This window comes from Sinohyriopsis cumingii, chromosome 3 (assembly GCF_028554795.1).
Source record: "Sinohyriopsis cumingii isolate HCF-2022 chromosome 3, ASM2855479v2, whole genome shotgun sequence".
In the NCBI taxonomy this organism is placed as follows: Eukaryota; Metazoa; Mollusca; class Bivalvia; order Unionida; family Unionidae; genus Sinohyriopsis; species Sinohyriopsis cumingii.
In genome coordinates this window covers 89363339-89387463 of record NC_142963.1, presented here as the reverse complement: position 1 = coordinate 89387463, position 24125 = coordinate 89363339, and the positions used below count along the sequence as shown (strand labels likewise).

Below are 24125 nucleotides of genomic sequence, written 5' to 3'. Positions count from 1 at the left end.
GCTAAAGAGGATAACGTCGCCGATACGTTTACATGGCACCTGGCATCAAAACAAGGCGTTTCAGCCCCGCGTCATATTTTTATAGCGCTACAGAATAGGGAACGATTGGGTAATCAAGAACGCAGCCATATGATATTTGATCAATTAGGAGTCAGGGATGTTTCGCTGAGAATAAACGGACAACAGGAACCATCCGAGGATATACAGCTTAATTACGGCGACAACCATGTCGCACGTGTGTACCATCGATTGCTGTCATATATGGGTCGTGATCAAAACGTCGACACTGGTTTGCAGATATCACAACATGATTTTAAAAAGCTGTATCCGATTTATTATTTTTCGTTGGAACATCTTGATTTAACGAGACAATCCGTCGTTGATATACACTTCCGAGCTCGTATAGCCCCGGCTGGTGTTAATTATAGAGCGGTTGCTGTCATTCTCAGCGATAAATCAATGCTGTTGGAAGGTGTTGGTGGACGAATGAGAATCGTTGATGCACCAGTGGAAAACATGTAATTGAAAGCACAAACACGTTTACAATAAAATGTCGTATAGTGTCGTCAGTGTAGAGTTGACTGATGGTCAAGTCAAGAAATTACGATCAAAGTCGGCTAAACAATGCGGGACCACAATAACGCTGAAGCCGTCACAGATGGCGGGTGGTAATCATAAGATATCGTTGACGGCGCGTCAAATAAAACATTTCAATAATGCGATGAAGAATAAAAAGGGCGTTCAAATAGATTTTTCGGCCGCAGCAATTAAAAACATGGAAAAGACCGGTGGGATATTTCCGCTGTTAGCTGCGATTCCAGCGTTGATTGCCGCGGCGGCCCCAGCAGTGGCTAAGGCGGCTGCGTTAGGAGCCGTTGGTACCGCGGCGGGGATGGCATTGAAGAAGGCAACCGGGAAAGGTTATAAAAAAAAACGACCCGTAGCCGGAAAGGGTCTAAGACTACCGGGGACCCCGTATTCATGGTACTCGGGAAAGGGTCTAAGACTACCGGGAACCGTTTATTGACTCAGGAGTCTATGACTCCCATGTCTAATTTTGATTTAATAGACGCCGCAAACGCGCTAGCGATAAAAAACTTCAGAGGTGTTTTTATGAGGGATCAATTACCGGCGGCACCAAGGAATATTGAAACCGGCATAATTAACCTCGATGGGTCCTCCGGAGCGGGAACTCATTGGGTTGCATACGCGATTGATCCGCGTGCGATCGTCTATTTTGATTCATACGGGTTAGCCCCGCCGAACGAGTTTATGCGGTATATCCGGACGTGTTCAGCCCGGGTTTTTTATTCCACGCTGCCAACACAGCAGTTAAGCGACCCGCCGATATGCGGCCGTGAAGTATTGAACGTACTCGCGACGATTTCATCATCGCGAAAACCACCTCATGTGGTTGTAAACGAATACACTAGTGGGGTCGTAGAGGCCCGGCGGGTTAATTAGAAACACCGGTTTTTTTTACAATAACGATGATTGATATTTGGGGACGACCTATTTCGGCGCTTAAAGGATCCACGGAAACGCCCGCCACCGATGACATAAAAAAACTAATCGAGGATGAAATCGCTGATACGTTGAATTTAACAAGTGTTGACCCAGGTGAAATAGTTGTATTTCAAGACCGCCAGGGTAAATTGAAATCCAGTAATGTGTCGCTGGATGACGTTTTAACACGACGGCGTGATGCCGTCGAGGACACTATCGCGCTGTATACCAGCGACGGACGACTCAAGCCGGGTGAACATCTGTCGACGATAACATTAGTCAAAGACGGTTTTATAAGGTTGAATAGATCGGTGACCGAACTTGACGCGCAGGTGAAAAAATCTGTCACCGAGGTGAAAAAATCTGTCACCGACATACAACTCACTACCGCTAGTTTTTTCGGGACCCCGACGGTAACCGAACCGAATCTTGCAACAATAAAAAATACTATTTCGGAGTTTACAACGCTGTCGGGCCAATTTTACACGTTACGAAAAAATGTTAACAGGATCGATGACAACTTTGATAAATTCTTTGGTAAAAAAAATACCAAGCTGGATGAAATCACAACAACTATAAATGATATCACTGCGTATGGACAGGAAATAAAAACAATCAAAACTGATGTTGCAGCGAACAAAGGGAGTGTAGACGTGCATGAACGGGAAATAGAAATAATCGGCGCTAATGTTGCAACGATCATAAATAATGTAGACTCGCATACAGGGGAAATAGGAACGATCAAAACTGATATTGTAGCGAACAAAAGGAATATAGACGCGCATACACAGGACATAATGACAATCAGAGCTGATATTGAAGCGAACAAAATGGGTGTAGACGTGTATAGAGGGGAAATAGGAACGATCAAAACTGATGTTGCAACGAGCAAAAGAAATATAGACGTGTATGGACAGGAAATAAAAACAATCAAAACTGATGTTGCAGCGAACAAAAGGAATATAGACGCGCATACAGGGGAAATAGAAACAATCGAACTTGATGTTGCAGCGAACAAAAGAAATATAGACGCGCATACAGGGGAAATAGAAACGATCAAAACTGATATTGTAGCGAATAAAAAAGGTATAGACGTGCATGAACAGAGAATAGGAACGATCAAAACTGATATTGTGGCGAACAAGAATAATATAGACGCGCATGAATGGAGAATAGAAACAGTCAAAACTGATGTTGCAGCGAACAAAAAAGATGTGGACGCGCATACACGGGAAATAGATACACTCATTACTAAGGTTGCAGCGAACAAAAAAAATGTGGACGCGCATACACGGGAAATAGATACACTCATTACTAAGGTTGCAGCGAACAAAAAAAATGTGGACGCGCATATACAGGAAATAGATATACTCATTACTAGGGTTGCAGCGAACAAGAATAATATAGACGCGAATTTGCGGAGAATAGAAATAATCGGAACTGATGTTGAAGCGATTAAAGACGGACTACCGAGAGTAGCAGAGCAATTCGAAAAAATAAAAATCCCTCATGAGAACATCATCAACACAGTATACACAATTCGGCATGGATCATTCGATTGGACTCCTACACAGAATACAGTAAATACTACCGCAACTGTTAAGGGCATTTATCGATTGACACTGGTTTCAATGATGCAGTTTAATATATTATCGTCGAGTTCATCCGGGTTTAACAATACAATATCAACAATTATAGACAAGAACGCAACTGAACAGTTTACAATTTATGCCGTTGATGGAAATTTAGCCCGGGCAAACATTACATGGTATGTGGAATTTGTAGCGAATCTAAGTAATTAAAAACACTAGCTCTTTTAGAATAAAAATGACCACCAGGGTAATTGAATCAGAGGTATCACCGACGTCACATCAATATCGATTCGATACCGCAAAAGAATTCTCCGCGAACTTGAAAACGCTTTCCGAACAATACCGCGCAAAAATAAAAAAATACCGCAGAAAAATAACCACCATCGACGCGGTCGTGTACTCGGTGTCGGGTATAGTAGCCGGTACCGGTGTTATTTTATCCACGGTGACCACGATAGCCCCGATCGCTGTTCTAATCGCTATCTCCGCGATGACAACAATTGCTGGAGTCGCCAACGCAATCACTAAAAAGATATCATCGTGTTTTCAGAAAAAACTCGACGAGTATACAGTAAAACATCAAATAGTATCCGACGCGTACTCGAAATTATCCGGGTTGATCTCGTTATCGATTGATAATTTGTTCGTATCCGATGTTGAATTCTCCACGATGGTCCAGTTGTATAGCTCCGCGATGTCAAAAATCGAGGATTTTCAACTGGAAGCCGGAACCACCTGGTTGTTGAAATTAGACACTAAAAACAACGAATAATAATAATGTCGCTGAACCCCGAAGGGTCTCAATTACTTCAGCGGATCGCGGAGAACACCACTCCGGTACAAACAAATATGATATCGATAACGTCAACGAAGCCAGAATTCAGTGTGAACTTCCCGTCGCCGGTTCCAGTGAAGGAAATAGCGCTGGCAAAATTGCGAGTATATCACAGTTGGCCTAATATCCGAGCGGACGCATTTAACGGACAACAACCTAATAACTCGCTGGTTTTTGCATGGACAAATAAGCCCGATGGGACCCCAGACTGGAATGAGGTTACAATACCAACTGGGTCATACCAAATAGAACAAATCAATAAAGAATTTCAACGCAGGATAAAATCGATCACAGGAAAAGAATCAAAAATCGCTATTACGGTTCATGAACCGACGTTATCGTCGACGATTGAAATAAGCACACCGGGGTATATGGTTGATATTTATAACAGTTCAATAAGAACCATACTAGGATGGCCTAAGAATCCACCCGCGGACACCCCCCCCATCAACTATCCTCAGACACGATAACGGAGATGGTGGTAGGCATATTGCTCCATACAACGTAAATATTGCATCGGTGATAGCGATTAATCTAGTGTGTGATGTTATCGAAGGGAGTTACCAGGTGGATACCAAGCAATCAAATCAGGCTCAACAGGGATATATCCTTTATTCGTTTTCACCAACAGCCCCTCCGGGATTTTTAATCGTTGAGAGTCCGATTAATCCGGTCTATATGCGATGCCATAATCGGTTTTTAACGAGAATTAATTTTAGAATTACCGATCAGTCAAATAACCTAATTGACCTACAAGAGGAGGAGTTAGTGATCACTCTGTTTGTAAGATCATAGCAGCAGGGGGGGCGATGACATCGACGCGGTCGTCGATGTGCTTACCGGACGCTGACGACGCTGGGATCGGCGCGCAGAAGGTGTTAATTAAACCAAATGACGTCCGGACAATTGTCGATTTGGCCCCTCGACAATGACAACGACGACGACGTCGTTTTTTTTTTACCAGGCGCTGACGACACCGGATCTGCTGAGTGCAGAAAGTACTAATTAAGCCAAATGACGTTTGGACAAAATGTCGGATTCGCCCCCCCTGCTGCTCCACTGAACAACAAAAGAAGAGAAAGACAAACTTTTGTATCATGCAGATGTATGACCAAATGATGTACATGCTCTCTATGTGCAAAAATTAAATGACATTAAACATAAGAGACTGACTGATCTGTGTAAACTCAAAGCAAGATGGATAAAAATTTGTCCTGTTTGTGTTCGGTTCTTCCTATGTATATTTTGATCATGGTGGTATTTTCTGCAGACCTTTTGGCACTTAGTTGCAAGCCATCATTTGGTATTTGTATTGCAAAATGGATAATTAAAAATGTCTATTATCTAGTACAATACATTTTTAAGCAGTATCATTAACTGATGATGAAATTGATGAAAAAATACTTGATGTCATTCTGATATATGGATTATTTACTACACTATTAATCTGTTCATCCTGATTTTTTTTTTTTTACCATCTCTTTTAGTCTTACTGGTACCAGTGCTTATAATAAAATTGTAACTTCTATTTTCTTGCAATCTAAATATTTGTAATGATGTGTTATTGTCAAAAGGTAAAATGTGCTTAGTGTTGTAAAATCTAAAACTATTAATTAGCAAGGGACTAAAGTAAAAAGTGGACAGAAATTATTGCCATATTACAGTGCTGTTAGAAACAACAGAATAGTTGTACAAGATGTATTTTGCACTGAGTTGTAGAACTAGCACTCGTATTGTCACCACATATTCTACTTAAATAATTATATCATTATTTTTGTATATTCCTATCAATATTTTCCCAGTAGTAGTAATTTTCTGATCTGATGTTCATTTTTTGTGCAATTTTTACACATCAAGAATTCTCACCGTATCATTAAAAAACAATGTAATCTGCACCAAATTGAGTTGTTTGAGAAGAAATTAATTTTTTTAACCCAAAAATCACTGAAGCTATGAGTTCTTGCATTAAAGTCTCACATTAAATAACATTTGAAGTAACCACGATAGTAGTTTAGGATGCAACTGTACCAATTTCACCTTTGGTATATCCAGATCTTGAATGTGATGGAGGAACATAGCTCCAAAATAAACACATCGATTTTAGAACCTGTTCACTGACTATGAATCAAGTATCCGAGTCCAACTGAATTGCTAGAAAGTTTTGAATTCTTTTGACAACATCATAATTAGCTGCCAAATATGGAGTAAGCCTATAGTCTTTATGCCATCCCAACCAAGACCCCACCACAACCACGTGACCATGCCCAATGACATTACAGTAATAATCGCTATACAACTAGAGATGACATCTCTTCGAGAATTTTGATTTCAGTAGAGCTGTAACAGAGTGGAACAGTAAGAAAGAGTGACAGATATTTAAGTGTTAGGGAGATATTTAACAGTGGCTATTCCACCACCACCACTTCCTCATTGGAGATCACACACACACAAAACTTAAAGTACATCCTGAAATCCTTGCAGCATCCCTGCTGAGGAGATAACTTGACTATTCAATTTTATTGGTCTCTGGTTATCCCATGGTATTTCTGTTACTTGAACATTATCTTACAGTGTGTCCATTCAGCATGGTCGAAAAAGGCTACAACCATTGAGAGTTGTTCAAGGACTCACATTACTACAGATGTGAAAGAACGAGAACCATACTATAAATCAGTGAAGATAAAATAGAGTATATATGTGTTTGACTGTCCCTGATTGGTTGATAATGAAAGTAAGTTTTAGAAAAACCAATCTTTTGAGAGCTTGTCCTACTTGTAACTGAAAAAAGCGAGGGACATTGTTTTATTAACACAATTTCCATCCCATTACAGATCCGAGTTTGGACGACTCATTACTGAAATCAGCAGCTGACTCTTTGGTGCAGTATTGAAAGCACACATTTCAAATTTGTATAGATCCAGAAAATGGTGCAGCTGTTACGTTTTTTTTCTTCACAAAAGCTGTCATCATAGATGTGTCTATACTGATATAAATTTGATCATGTGCACTCAAAATTTTAAGTTACTGAATTTTAATCTCATGGTGTTTGCACAAATTTACAGTGGGAACTGAATTAGTGCAGAGTCCTGAACTCTTGAGTTTTGTGCAGAAATATGGAATCCAAGCAGAATACATCCAGAAACGTAGAGGTTTTCAATCTTGGATTTAGTCTCCCCATTGTGTTTCACACTGATATGCATATTCACAGAACATTTGTATAGTAGTAGGAAAAGTAAGTGAGAAATTTAGATACATATCATAAGCAAGACAAACAGTATGTGGGGGGACAAGATCATAAGAACAGGCTGGAATGGAGGAGTATAATAAAAAACAATAATGAGTAGAAGTGTGCCTCTCTTTTTATGTGTGCAACATTATTTTCTTAGCTTCAGTAAGAAATTTCATCAAAAGGAAGACAATAAAGGGTGTACAGTTAACTAAACCAATATGAATTTAGCTACTTAAATGCTGTATCAAATTGATTTTAATGTTCTGGTCTGTTTCTGTCCATTCTGGTGATATGTCCACCGAATCAGTATGGTTGGAAAAAATATTTGGCAAATTTAAAAAATTAAAAATCTTTTGGCAGATTATGATTTTACCCTACTTCTGCCTGAGAGATGTGAATAATTTTATCTCTTGGTTTATTGATTGTGGTTGTTGCTCAATTCAAATGCATCATTGAAAAACATTGATGCATTCTCATACAGTGTTACAAATATTTATTACAGATGTATATCATCAGATATTGGTGAATATAGCTTGAATAAGTTATAACAGTTCTAGTTGGAACAATGAACATTGTTAAGACAAAATCTAAGTGAGCTGAAATGTAAACCTTTTGGCAGTGTGTGATGCAGGATTGCTCAAGACTTTTCCATCTCATATGCTCACCATGAAAAATCCATTTGCACCAACTGATGATGACTTTTAGGTAACTGTCAGAAAGGCATAATTGACGATATTCTAAGGTCTACAAAAATTACTTGAGTCAAAAGTTATAAACTCATACAGCTGTGGCAAAAATGATTGACTAGTACCTTTGCTGCTGTTACCATGGTTGATTAGTTGGTTGATTCAGTGTGGTTTGATTCGGGTTTTTTTGGTGATTTTTTTTACAATATATTAGGAGGAAGAACCCCAAAAGACCACCAACCTAAATTGGTTGATCTGTGACACAAACTCACTCTGTGAGATGTTTAAGTGATGTAAAAGCAAGCACCTTAGTACACTTGGGCACATGGAGCCTCTGTTGATTTGACATTTATCTCCAACAGCTGAAGTCATTTAGACATGAGATCTCGGGGGGTTTCAGTAGATCATTATGGCTTTTACACCATTTTCAGATGAAGAGAATCTTTATATGGCAGCCAGTTTTACTGCTGAAGAAAATCCAAGTCCTTTTGAGACACCAAACACCACTTATGTAGAACCACTGACCTTCCACAAGTAACTGGCAACATTCACATTTACATATTGGAGGTAAATAAACACATGACAAGCATCTTGTACCACTGCCATGGAAGCCCCTCAGATCTGTATCACAAGACAACATCTTACACCACTCTGCCATGAAAGCCCCTCTGGCCATAGGTATAAGTCTCATATGAAAGACTAGAAGTGGGAGATAGAACCTGTGACAACTGGATTGAAAGTGCAGAATGTTACTGCTAGGCCATCAGTGATGATTATGATGCTGTTGACAATACAGTTAACTGCAATGACATTGATTTTATGAGTGCTCTGGGAAAAATGATTCTTTGACTTTCATCAATTTTTTAAAATCTATGATATAAAAATGTTTGACTTGCTATATTTTTTACAACTTTATATTAGTTTTGCAACAAGGCATAAAAATAAGACATCGGTAACTGAAAAAGATGTTCTTACAAGAAATGATATAGTGTAAAAGTAGACAAATGATGCAACATCACTTCCACAGGCATCATTGTTTTTTTCTTCTGACAAATCATATAAGTTTACCAAAACATTTATTGGAAAAAATAATAATAATGAATCATAGAATCTGACCACACATTTAAAGCAATACAAGATTTAACTATTATTCTAATCAAAAGCAGCATGCCTGAGAACAAAGAAAAATAGCAAAACATATTGATCACTTCAGGAAACACAGAGTTTAGTAAGGATACAAATTCATGATTTCTGTATTAGAACAGAAATATCTATTATAAAATCTGTATTCATGGATGTTAAATTAGTAGGTATTAAGGGACTGATCAATGACATCTACAAATAATAAGCCACCATGAAAATCTGTGATTTCACAGTATCAGAGACGTACTTGGCTGACAGACAAACAAAGAAAAGGACAAAAGACTGATTATAATGAATGAATACAAATAAAAATATGCAGTAGATTATATGATGTATATGAATTCAGTAGATTACCTCCAGCCAGCTGTCATTTAAATCGCTTCTGTCCCCAACCCAATAATAAAATCACTTCTACCGCCCACTAACTCACAGCCAGAAATTATGTTAAAAAATATACTTCTGTAGGGGGCAGTGTTTCTCGATTAAAACACATCTGACAGTGGATCATAATTTTTTTAAACTGCTTCTGTTGTGGGTTGGTTGAATTTGAAAGTGCCTTCCCCCCAGGGGGGTATGTTTTACTGGAACAGCCCTAAGATTGCCAGGTAGGCTAAAATCCTTTTGGAAGAAACACTAGATGCTGGAACCACAATCAACTTATGTAATTTATCTGAATCCCAATTTAAACCATAAATAAATATAAAACATGCAAAAATGTCCCCATTACTCTAACTTTTCGGTTTTATTTCAACATTTTTCAGAACATTTTTATAAAAATATATGTAAATGCAGTGTGATTGACTCTTTAGGCATATATTATAATTCACAAAAGAATATTTATTTACCTGTATGTTTTTTTTAGTATGGCAAGGCTCGCCAAGAAAACATCGTAAAAACAAAAACACTTTCATTACAGATCGTGTACACATCTTTTACTAACGACTGAATGTTTATTCTTCCTTTGCACAACCTGTAAATCACCTTTGTCAGGTTTAGATTGTCTTTATTTGAAAGACTTTCTCTTTTTTCTGGAACCATAAATAGGCCCCTACTTTCGACTGTTTCTTCCAAAATTCATAAAAGTTCACTTTCACTTTTGCTTGTCATTTTTAAAGCAGGTCACTTATATCATGGGTAAATTAAATTTCAAAAGTAGACAAAGAATCAAACACAATATTCTTCATATTGTCATTAATTTATTACGGTCTAAACTACCAAATGTATAAATGTATTATTAAATTTATATATTTTGGGGCTATTCCAACTCAATACTAATAATAATTTAATAAATTTATCTGCACCATAAGGAAACTCATCATGAAAAGTCGTACTGGATTAATCAATCAAACTGACTGAACAAGTGATGCTTGAGTAACTCAATTAATCATAACACTGCTAATGTCAGGTGCCAGGCTAGTCCAAATAAAGTATAAATACTGGACCTGAATATTCCCTTAGCATTCTGTGCTCAATCATGACTCTGAATGAATCTAGTCAAGATAAAATATCAACAAATATAAGTTAGTGTATCAAAATATGGTAACTCTCCTTCTCTACATCACTAAATATTTTTGTTATGCCAATGGGGCTTCCAGGCACTTGACACATTACCTAACATTACCAGATTTGTACAACAAACTGTGTATTTTATTTCTTTGCAAAGGTTATATATCTTCATATTAGCCAAAAATTAAACATGAAAATACACTGCTGTAACTTATTTTGTCTTTGTGAGCTAATTATAACCAAAAAATATCAATGGAAGTTAAACCTTTGAGTAAGCTGAAAATTTTGCTATCTATCAACACATCTACAGTCTTTTTAAAATAACTTTCCTCATTTTGTATCAGTAATATTCGAATGAAACTTATGCTGGTACAATGTACAAGCAGTAAACAATGTTATGATATTACCTTATTTGAATACTTCTTTACTTCATCCCTTCTTTTCCCACTTTAAAAAGAAACTCCGATCTAGGGATGATGCTGATACCATTTGATTTCATGTTGTAGATTTGTCAAACACAAATTGTTAAAAGGTATACCATGATGTTCAAAAGTGTCTGGACATTCTAATGATAAATTTAAAGTGACTTCAAATTTGTTTTATTTTAGAATAAGAATGAAGAACAAAATATTGCCACTCTATCACAACAACAAAATTCACATTTATAAACCTTTTTCATGCATAACAAAGAACCATCCTGAAGTAAATAGCCCCAGGAAATAGGTACCTTGCCATTCCTTTGCTCTCATGTCTCATGTGCTCATGCAGTGACAGGGAGACTCAGCTGCATTTCAATATGGAGTAAGACATTTAATTTGGAAGGCATTAGGTCCTAATCCCTGGGAAATTCTTGTCTCAGTCATTGGAAATATTTTCGTATCAGGCACAGGGTTATTTAATTAATTTGTATACTCTGAACTTCATTGGATAAATCAAAGTAAACAGTACACTTACCAGAGCACGAATCTCACACTTAATAAGATCCTGAAGGGCCTTCCTGTACTCAGGGCTCATTTCCATCCCCGACTTCTCTTGGTGTTTCAGCAGCATGGCTTGAGTTTGTCAATTTCTGTTAATATTTTAATAAACAATGTTTTAAAGAGTGTTCAGTTGAAATAAATTTTTCAATTTATGCATCTAAGCTTGTTTTGATTAGACAGTGAGAGGCACCTTGAAAGACCAGACTTTTATGCATGCATAAGATGTTTTTATATTGCTTTGGGCAATCATATTTTGTTTGCAAAGTTTTGGTCTCTCAAGACAGGTTTCACTGTAAAATAGACCTGTAAGTAACCTTTACTTTTTGACTGATAACCCCAAAGTCACAGACAATGAATTTAAAAGACAAAAAACTAACCTGAATTTGTCATAAGCTTTAAACTGCATATCATAAATAACAACATGTCATACCTTTTCTTATGTCATGTGTTTAGACTTGAATAAACAGTAATACAAGAAAGAGTGAAAACAACAAGCTTTTAAAAAATACAATAATTTATTTCCCTGGAAAAATTCTGTAAAAATAAAAAAATATGAACTTACGGTTTTATAGAATCAAATCCAAAATAATCCAAGAATAAAATTTTAGTAGTTCTAATAACAAAATGTTTTACTGATTTCAAGTTCGAATCCCGACGAAGAATCTAAGATGGAAGACGATGATATATGCTGCAATCTGTAGTGTTGAAGTCTACAGTTCCTTGTAGAAACAAGAATTATCGCTCCAGTTTTGGATATCTAAATAAATTTCTTATATGAGCTGTCTTTGATTAAGAATCTCACATGAGCACATGTATTTTCCAGAAAAATAACAGAACTAATCCTTTTGAATCCAAGTAATTTGAAATAACTCCAAACAGCACAACATACAACTTCCAGTTTAACAGCCCAGCTTCTACTGAGAATAATTTTCCAAAATAGAGGTTATATCATCTTCTAAGCGTAAACAAGGGGGTCATGTGATCATGTTCTGGAAGCTTATAGAAACAAAGGACTTGTTAAAGGTCACATACACCCAGTGTGACCCTGATGAAAACCAATCATTTTACTCTAAGAAATAAAAAAAATTGTTTACATCTTAAACACGAAGTCACATCATGACCTCGACAACAGCTAATGATTTTAAAATAAAGATAGAACTTGTTTACGTGGTTGCCACAAATTTTAAAACAAGGCCAAACTATTTTCTGAAAAAGGTATCATCTCTAGAGAATAAATTTACATTACAATAGCATGTAATAGAATAAAAAATTTAAAACTGACAAACAATTAAATTGAAATAAATATATATTAAATCAGATATAATAAATCAAATATACATAACAATTAGAGGGATTACGCCAGAAAATAGTTTGAATACGAGCATAAATTAGCTTTTGTCTAGAATATTTATGGTTTGATATTATTCCTTAATGTGGCAGAAGGAACAAGTGAAGTAATCTTTGAGTATGCAAACTTTAAATAGATGGATGCTTTATGGCTGGACGAATCATGGTTTAATCCAAGAAAAATCTGATTTTCAATAAATTAAGCAACTGATTTAAATCTGAAACACAATTCAAGAACCATTTAACTAACACGTCAAAAAAGACAGCGTTGACATAAAGCTGCTACTTTGCAATTCAAGAAGGCAGAGGGGCAGACTCAGAATTTGAGCAGCAGGGTAGCAGTTTAGTGACAGGAGGGGACACTACCAGAGCTGGTAACATTTTGTTCCTTACCAACTCACTGGAATAAAATCAGCTCGAGTCATCTGTGAGGGTCAGGTTGGAGTGAACACAGTACAACAAAGCTGCTTAAAACACTGCTGACTGATCATAGCAGCTTTGTTTCATGTGTTTTTATTTGCTGATAATTTGATCATTTAACCCAAAATAGAACGTGTACACTTGGAACACTTATCAATCACAACAATTTGACATGATACAGAATGTAAATGTATACATGCAGGAGTCAAGGAAGACTTGACTTTTCAAAGTGACTTCTCCTTTTGGACAGAGTAAGGAATAGTGACTGCTGAACAGAGATGAGCAAGAGCAAAGCAGTCAGTGAAATATATATATATATATATATATATATATATATATATATATATATATATATATATATATACAGGGGTCATGCTACCAGGCAAAGTGGGCAACTAAGTTGCCTAAAAAGTGTAAACTTCGTCTTCTTCTGTTAGGAAAGCAAAAACAACTTTGCCCTGTGATAATTTTATAGGAACATCGAATGACAGTCCCTTTTGAGATGTTCCCTCACCTTGACCACGTTAGTTCCAGTGTTATGTTATATATAGCTCATTGGCCAACTGAAAATAAGTTATAAATAAATACAGGATGTCATTTTCTTTTAACCAATGAGGGAACAGTATTCCATTCAGCGCTTTGTTCTTGCATATTAAGCGGGTGCAATCAGGGCCATGTCGAGCGGTACCATGGGAAAATGATTTGGCATTCCTTAAAGGTATGATATTAAGTCCAACTTTTGATAGGTATACAGAGATCTCAGAAACGCTTAATTATGTGTATTTGGATGCCAATTTTTGATCTGGGATGCAGAAAATCACTGAGGCGGGAGTCCTCCGTACGCATGTAATAGGTGTGCAACAAAATTCAAAGACTTGCCACTCCTTCTTCAGCCACCTGCTTTGTTGTTAAATGTGTTGATCAATTAGCTGTGCTGATATTTACAATGACAGAATTAAGTGACTAAAAGATTCCTTGATGTACATACATGTTGCCATTTTATAAGAGTACATAAAAAAGAATATGATGCAATAGTTGGGCGGCAAGTTCAAAGGCTTTGACTGGCAGCCAGGTGAAAAAAATGTACTGATATTTACAGTGATTGAATTGAGAGGCAGAAAGACACAGAGATGTACATGTGGTCATTTATAAAAGTACCTCAAATAAACAACTTTAGCTTTTGTTATTGTGTTCATTTCCGAATGTAGCGGAATAAGCAGTGCACATGACCTCAGAATCAAGACATGTTGAGACTTAGACAAAATGCCAATCGTAAGTGGGTGACAAGTCACCTAAAAATGTAAACTTTGCCTTCTTCTGTTAGGAAAGCAAAAACGTCTTCGCCCTGTGATTATTTAAGAGGTACACTGACTGACCATACCATATTTTTTTAAAATGCCCCTCGCCTTAGCCCGGTCAGTTCTAGTGTTGTAGCGAAATGTATTCATCACGGCATCAGTAGCTAGGCCTAGTTTTTATATAAATTATGTTGACAAACTCTTGCCCATTCACAAGCATTATGTTTTGATAGCTGATTGACCATTAACCCTTTTCCGAGTATGGTAGCAACTATCAATTTCCTGCATGTTTTAAGATCAGAATCGGTGATCTGGATATTTATTAACTGCCTCTTATACACTATTTCTTCATAAAATTAGTTTGAAACTGTAAGTGAACCAGTAGGCCAAACGGGAAATAATGGCGGACTTCGCTAAGTCTGGGATGTACCAGTTTATTAGATTGTTTTCATAAATCATCGGGCAAATATATTCAGAAAAAAAATATACAAATCATTGAAACCGAAGCCTAGGTACTATTTTATTAAAGATTTAACTTTAAAATGCAAATTATGTAGGTCAGAAATGTATGAGACAATGCTATGTTGTGGAATTCGCGAGATACGCTTTATGATCTAAGCCGTTTTCTGACTTGACACGTATTTGCGAAAATACGGGAAAAAACAGCAAATCAGATACTATTTATTTGCCTAAAATTACTACAAGTACGTATACAAATAAATAAACCATAAATCTGCGATCCTGTCAATGGACTGTTGTAATGAAGCTATATTATAGTGAGTGATTACATTATAAAAACCTCTCCATCTAAAAACAGATGCACTCACGTCTGTGTTGATTCTGTAGGAAAGAAGGGACTACAACTTTTGATGGTGGGACTCCTATTTTTACCAAAGTGGGAGTCCTGGACTCCTAGTTTTAAAATCCTAGCGAGATCTCTGGAGATACACAGTCGAATGCCCGAGCTAAATATCGGTACCGAATTTATTAAGCTATGCAATGTGTAGCTTGAAATATCAGCGTTTATTCTTAAATAGGCCGCGCGAGCAAGGAGACAAGTGTCCTCCCTTGTAATTATTATATAGTCCATGTATGACAGGTTAATTGTAAGCAACTATACGAGCCCCTGTGGTCCGGGATACACCATTACAGTATGCCAGAAGGGGCAAACAATCCGCGTGCTGTTAAACTGTATTAAATACACTTATTCTTCTATACTTTAAAAGAGTCATAACATTAATTTGGAGTGATGATGAAATAAGTTCCCTCTTGGTTTTCCTGTAATACCGAAACGTAATGCAAATTTATAATAACGTACATGGCACGAGTTAACAACACTTCTTTACAATCGACTATCTAATTCGCTGAGCATACATACGCTGAGATGCAAACCGACATATAGTCCGAAACATCAGCTAGTTTTAGAATAGCAATTGGAGGTTCTTCAATGTGAACCTTGAAAAGATACAACAAGCTTATCGAATTTCATTGATGCTTTCGACAATCTTCTTCCATATTTTCTAACTACTTCCATGACTTCTGGACCGGAGAGTTTCTGTTTATCTCCCCTGTGCAACTAGGTACTAAGAGTAGTGAACGTGACATTTATATAGAAAAATTAATATAACAGAATCTCTCCTTACAATCACTTCTGAAATAATCTCCGTTTGTGGATATACTTTTCTCTCTGCGGAGAACCTTGGGATACACGTCAATCTAAAATTTCATATTTCAAAGCAGAAACAAGCAGAAAAGAAATCAGGGTTTCCTAGTACTAATATTAGTACCCTTACTCGTACCTCGTGGACAGGGTACTAACATGAGCATATACGTGTTAATGGAGCAAGCCGGGTGTGATTCACACCCGGCGCTCTCTTAGCCTAATAATAACACTTTAAACATATTCCTTGCATATAATACAATAAATTGAGTAGTCCTCTTATTTAATACCGGAAATATCGAAAATCATTGTAGAAATAGTTGAAAAATCTGGTTTACCTTTTTTAGCCGATATTTTCGTTTAGATCGTCCTCCATATTATTTCAAATAATGATTACTTCCGTTCTCAGCCTCGTTTGTTTGTGTGCCATATAAGGACATTGACGCCTTATTTGGAAATGTAAACAAATCGTAGTAAAAATTTGGCGCCGTTTGGGTCAGAAATTCTGCGCATTAAAAGTTGTTGTTGTTGTTGTTGTGGGGAGCAGCAGGGAAGTTCTACAGACCCCCTGGCACAGATAAATTTAAGCCTCCAGTCAATCATTTCTCCGTAGAAGCCTCAGATTTCAAAAATAAGCCCTCCTGCGCAAATTAATCAGCGAAAATTCGACCCAGAGTGCAATTTCAGGCATAAAAAAAAACATGCAATTTTGGGGGGGGGGGGGGATAGTAAAATTTATTTGCGATTGCAAGAAAGAGCTGCAAATTTTATGAGTAAATTTGATCAAGACCGACTCGATACCTACTGCGCGGATCGTGAAGATTAATCGTGACAAAACCATGTGGTGTTGCCTGAGCGTGACTGAAGAAATTTTTGAATTTATTTATGTCCATATCGCCGTTGCACCAAGTCTGATGAATATTCCTTAGCGTGTGAGTATCAACGCCATTGAAAACTGACAAAATATTACAATTATCTCTAATTACCTTTGGAATTTGCGTATATCGCTGCGTCACGTAAATCACATCGGTGTTCTTATGTCGGCCACGCGAGAATATCCTAGCTGGGTTAGTTTGCTTATCCAGCATCACATCATCGAATACGACAAGATTATTAACATCGCCATTTAAATTTTCCACTGATGGAGCCTCATTGATATCTGTTATAAATTCTATTGTGCCATCTTCAGTATTATCGCTAAATTCCTTCAGTACCTGATAACATCGCTGATCGTCAACAGATGGCGCAACCAAATATAGTTTATCCCATTTTAACCATCTCATTATCAAATTCAACAACAACTGCGTCTTTCCAGATCCAGACGGTCCAATGATTATCATTCTGATCGAATTTGGTAATGCCGCGATATGTTTTACTTGCTCGCGTTTCTTTGTGGCTGAAAAATCAATTACATTCATGTTATTAGAATATTATGGATTCATATTGTGTTAAGTGTCGCACTCGAACTGCTACGATAAATCCAATCGAAGTCGTTACACGCAATAACAGAAATGCAATCAAAGGTGAATGTGAAGTTTGCAAGACAATTAAGTTTAGATTTGTAAAAAAAAAAGTAGAACCGGAGGAGACATCGCCGCCTCCTTAACAAATCTACCTGGAGCTCCCTGGGCAAAATATCCCGGAGAGAAGCATCTACCAGGATATAATTACTGCGGACCTGGTACAAGGCTCGATATAAGACTTAACAGTAATAATCAACCAAATCCTGGCGAGGATCCAGTAAACGCTATCGATAACGCATGCTACTATCACGATCTTGCATATCGTAGCGGAGATTTAGAACAACGACATCTCGCTGATATTAAATTAATTCACGCAATAGACGCAATTCCTGATAAAAATTTCAAAGAGAAATTGGCAACTTGGTTAATAAAAGGAGCAATGAAAGGTAAATTAGTACTAGGTGCTGGTAATTTATAATGGAGCAAATATATTATTCTCCGCGAGGATTTTGGCGAGGAAAATCAGCAATAGTTAAACTTGCCAAGGCAGCAAAAGTAAAGCAATCTGTCGCTGAATCGTGGCTATCGAGACAAGCAGTCTGGCAAATTTATCTTCCTCCGCCTAAGAAAATATCATATGCGAGTTTCTCTGTCAGCGTCCCTAATGAAGTCCATCAGGCTGATCTTATGTTTCTTCCTTACGATACCGTCGACGGAGTCACATATAAATACGTGTTGACGGTTGTTGATATCGCTAGCAGATACAAGGAAGCGGAACCATTATCGAATAAAACAGCAACGGAAATAGCAAAAGCATTTGAGAAAATTTATTCACGATCTCCATTAACATGGCCGAAGCTTCTCCAGGTTGATCCAGGTCGAGAATTTCTTGGCGCGGTTACTTCACTGATGAAAAAGAATAATGTTAAAATCCGTCGCGGTATTGTAGGTGTTCATCACAATCAAGCTATCGTTGAGAGATTCAATAAAACTCTTGCAGAACGATTATTCGGATATCAGTACGCGAGAGAATTTATCCAAGATAAACGATCTCACGATTGGGTAACAAGATTACCTCACGTGATTAACGCACTAAATAACGAAGTAACACGAACAATATCAATGAAGCCTGCAATTGCAATTACAAAACCAAATATACCACTAAAGCGAGATTCTACTATTCCACCTGTGCTAGGTAGTGTTATTGTAAGATATTTATATAAGGAGGGGGAAGCCGAGGGAGGAAGAAAAAGAGCAACTGATCCAACTTGGAGCGTTACGACACATAAAATATCAGCCGTAACAAGATCATCAGGAAGACCAGCAATTTATTTTCTAGATTCACTAGCTCCACAACGAGGATTTACCAAAGAAGAATTACAAATAATACCGAAGGATACTCAATTACCGCCATCGTCGTTAATGTGAAATTTAATTCTACCTAACTGAGATAATTTTCTTACTCGAGACACGGCTAGATAAACTAAATTTGACCAAGAAATTCTATCATCGACGATCCAAACCTGGCCATGTACAGTCAATCCCTGCGATGAATGTATCGTTGTTGCGTATCCGAGTTTCCATGGCGATCTTTCTGCGTTTATCGCATCATTGACAAGATTAATATCAACGAAAATAATATCATTCAAAACTAATATTTTTTCTTCTCCGCATGGCAAAGTAACATTAATATTTTGTTTCCTGGTATCAGCGGGCCTATAACACAACGGTACCTGCAATGTTGGAAATTTCTCACAATGAAGTTTGAATAACATTTCCTGAATAACATCGCGAACAATTTTCCTGCTAGCAACAATCAGATGATCTGGACGCCACAAATTTAGAAAAATATCCATCGGAGTTTCGTCGATTATTTTTCTCATTACATCGCATTGAAACTTATTAGGTTGCAACCGAATTATTTTTTTAAACTCGGTCAGTAAAATATCATTAGATCTATAATCAGCGTCAATTTCTTCATAATAATCTACAAAGTTTCTAAGCCATTTATGAGGAGATTCACCATCAATAGGATCGGGTTGACCATGATCTCCGCACATTATCACAGCGGTATTTTTTCCCTCCAGCCAGACCAGGAATGATTTTAATACAACTAAATTTACTGTACAAATTTCATCAAATATGATTATCTTGTTGATATATTTGTTTCCCATACGAGCCGAATCCCATAATCCACCGCTGTACTTGAAATAACTGTGATACGTGCAAGAATTAACGCCGCGTTGTCTTATTTCTCTCGCTAGTCTGTGAGTTGGAGTCAACACGATCATATCAGATTTTGAAAATAAATTTATCGCTCGTGTTGTTTTACCGCTACCACCAGGGCCATTCATGTAGACGAATTTGTTTCGTGAAATCGGATCAAACGCAGATGCGGCCGTTGATATTTCATCGTATTTATCTTTATGAAACTTATCGCAATCTTCTACATCCGTGTCCTCACAATAATCTAGAATATCCTCGTTTTTTATTCTCCAGGTTCCCCAAGCCCCATTGGCGATTAAATTTTCTAATCTACACTGATATTTCTTATCGATATAAAACGAATCCGTTGCAACTCTTACCGCGATATCAGAAAATTTATTTATCATCGATAACAAATTAATACTGACGTAGGCGAGCATCGATGATCTTAGATGAGTATATTGCGCTGACTCTCCATCGAGATAACTAATCACTGTACCCAACTTTTCTCCATCAATAATAATATTTTCTCTGTTGCAGAATATTCCACGCGATACTGTATCGGCAATAATAAAATCCATCTCAGCATCATTGATAAATAACCTAGCGTGGCGATGTTTATGATCAACTGATCCTCCTTGAGTAAATTTACCAATAATTTTTCTTCCAATATCCTTCGCATTTTCACAATCCGTGGGCAACCACACCTCGGTCTGCTTTCTATACGATATAATCGCTTCACTTACCGTCAATGATATTAACATCGACGAATCCAACATAAATCTCAACAATACCGTAGGGACCCATCTTCGCTGAGATAAATGCCGACCAAACCAAATATAACAAATTTTATGCAAATTTTCAGCAAACTCGAATGAAGTAACATGAGCGAATCCGGTCATAACAAAATCAGGTAATGGTCCGTTAATCGCAACTCTCGTCATCTCGTTGGTGGGATGGCCGAATTTAGCAAAGTAATCCGCACAATCGCCATATCCGAGGAAACTTCCAGGGTAGCATGCGCTCATATCAACGGAGATCATATCCTCAAAATAATACTTGGTATTCCATAATCCTCCATGGCCGTATTCGATACAACTAAGTTGAATATCATTAAGAAACTCATTCCTCGTAGGTTTCCATGAATTTCTTTCTCTAGCAGCATGAGCGGCAACAGATGGAACAGTAAAACAATTTGTCAGTAACTGATCTGGATTTGATGAATACTTCACCGCGATATTTCTCATTGATTCATGTAATATTTCATCACGGTAAATATCTCCGCGTGGCAAGATAAACTGATCATACCTTTCTTCGCTCGAGAATAACCAAATCGATATTGGATCGGACTTGGCTAATAGTTTGATAAACCTAAACATGGCATCGGAATTATCTTTTCCAAATTCCACAGGATAAAATTTAATGGAGCGATCTCGTGGAAATATCATTACCGACTGCGCCCATGCATGTGAATTATGATCAACAATTTCGATTGGTGTTCCTCGAGAACTATATGGTGATGAATATAATATTTCTCCCGATAAAGTTTTAACCGTAATAGGAAATTTAAGTTTCTTACTTAATGCAGCAACATCATCAATCGATGCACCATCAGCAACTGTCTTTGCCCATGAATTAATTTTATCCAATCTCAATTGAGTCAAGCCAGATCCACGACGAGCGTTTTTCATGTGCTCGATAACTCGCTCAGCTACACAATTTATCATCGGCGATTCTTTCATCGCAGGTAGATTTTTCGCATCAGGATTATTATTCAACCGATAAATTCCATAAACAACGGCGCTAGAAGGATACGCTCTAGCATAATAAGGGCCGTCAATCCCTAATAACAATCCCGGCTTCGAATTCTTATCAAGAACGACATTTTTCTTACCACCGCGTACTGGGTCTCTTTTATCGTGAATAATCCAAGTATCATCGGGCATTTGTGCAATAAATTTTATTCCGAAAATAAATCTCTCTTCTTTATGCGAGTTTTTTATATGCTCGATTATCTTCTTCGCTCGCTCCAAATTCATCGTAGCATCAACAAAGTTAGTTTTCCACGTTGACCAAGTATGAATCGCTCCATCATCGAAAAATTCCTTCTTCGCACGATCAACCTCTGGAACAATAAATTCTGCCTCGTCAAGATCAAATAAATCCATTATTATATTTTAGACAAATGTTTAAATTATATAATGCAATGCAAATGGATAACAGTTGGATCAACAAAATCATGCGATAAATCCTGCAGAGGTGAATATTGTGGCGCTCACATATACGAAATTCGACGAGGTAACAAAGGACCACAGCGATGTTTAGTTTGTCAAGTTGGCATTCGAGGAAAGACTCGATTATGTTTCTCTTGTGGAGGAAAAAAATATCGTGAGTTACGAAGATATTATGAAAAAAGATCCTCGTCAGTGATAAAATGTGAAGAAGATTATATTAATCGTTTCAAAGCAAATTATGATTTAAACAAATGGAATATCATATATGGAAATGAAATCAGCGATTCCCACAATGAAAATCTCACACGAGTATAAATCACATCCAACCATTGATGGATACGAGGCATCTGAAGATGGTAACGTCAGAAACATAAAAACGAAACATCGTGTTGGTAGTATTTGTAATTCGGGATATCTCAAATTTACAGTCCATAAAAGAATGGAAAGAACAGGATGTTATTACAATCACAGATTCATATACGAATGCTACAAGGGACCGATAGAAATTGGACTTGTTATCGACCACATTGACGGTAATAAACTTAACAACAAGTTATCTAACCTTCGAGTTGTGACGCAGAGTCAAAATTCAAGGGGTAATGCCCGTGGATTTCCTAATTATTCGAGGGCTGTTAAATCAGTGAATCAAACAACAGGTGAGGAACTCGCCTTCGAGTCGATGTCCGCAGCTGCAAAATATTTCGTTATTGACTCACATTCGGTACAACGAGTGGCAGAAGGAAAATACAACGCAACGTTTTCTTATGATGCTGATTCGTGGATTAAATTTTCCTATACTCGAATAATATTTGATTCGGAAAATGATGAAGAATAATTGAATATTACAAAATTAATATAATGAATGAGGAAACTATAAACGACATCATTGGAGCGATTGATGATCTGAAGAAGAAAATAAATCTTCCATCGGATCTAGACACGAATAAAATCCGGTCTGAATTCGAAACAATTGTTCAAGGGAAACTTGAATATAAATATACGCTGCCGTCAGAATATAAATTAATAAAGAAAATCCAGATTGCGATATACCAATCACTTTCGACAATCAGCGATGATCGCATCGAGGATTTTGTTAAATTATCGATGTTGGTGGAGAATGCTAGGTTGATTTTATCAGACGCATATGAATCACGAAAAATTACAAGCTCGCGCGTCAGGCAGTTGAAAAGACTTGTCGATGAAAGTAAAATTAAGGAATCATCTAGTTCCTGAATAATTTCGCAAAACAAAAAAAAAAGATTAATTTTGAAAATTTCCCTGGATTTTATTTATTTTTTTCGCCCATTTTTTCCTGGGAGATAGATTGATTCTCACGATCTTACTAGTAAATTGATACTTACAGTTTCTCCTCGTATATCAAGTAAATTTCCTTTCTGATCCGTTAATTTGAAATTTATTCTTGTCAATAATCGATTATGGCATCGCAGGTAAAATGGATTCATTGGTTCCTTGATTATCAAATAACCAGGAGAGGCGCTAGGTGAAAATGAATATAAAATAAATCCCTGATTCGCTTGATTCGACACTGACGAATCAACATTATAGCTACCCTCGACAACATCCGCGTGAAGATAAATCGCGATAACTTCCGTTATATTAACGATACCCGGCGATATATGTCGTCCACCTTTGTCAGGATCGTTATTGTGTTTAAGAATCAATTCTGAATGTATTTTTTTGGTCCATGCGGCATGTAATTTCGGAAATAAATCATCAATGGTATCAGTGACGGATTTTCTCATCGCATCAAAATCAGAATTGGGAAATTTGAAATTTGGCAGTGCTTCATTGGTTAATTCAAATACTCTCATGAATTTTTGTTTCTCTCCTGAGTTTTTGATCAACTCGAATTTGCTAATAGGCAGAACATAGTCGGCAACTGATATATCGTCGATTATCGCCCGAATAAACATATCATGATAATATTCAATATCATTCGCAAGCTGATTTAAAATCTTCACGTGTCTGATAATTTCGCTACATGAACCAGATTTATTTAG

General features: G+C 37.0%; 1 protein-coding gene across 2 annotated transcripts in view; it reads right to left on the bottom strand.

Annotated features, from left to right (window-relative positions):
• LOC149803264 (uncharacterized) overlaps window positions 1-16068 on the bottom strand; it is a 56864-nt gene extending 40796 nt beyond the window's left edge. For both annotated transcript variants that reach the window (XM_089952914.1, XM_089952915.1), the window contains exons 1-2: window positions 15921-16068; window positions 11452-11566 (exon numbers count right to left, since the gene is read on the bottom strand). In XM_089952914.1, the coding sequence (XP_089809040.1) occupies window positions 11452-11547 (96 nt within the window). In that variant the 5' untranslated portion in view covers window positions 11548-11566; window positions 15921-16068. The remainder of the gene's footprint in view (window positions 1-11451; window positions 11567-15920) is intronic.
• Window positions 16069-24125: the final 8057 nt, after the last annotated feature.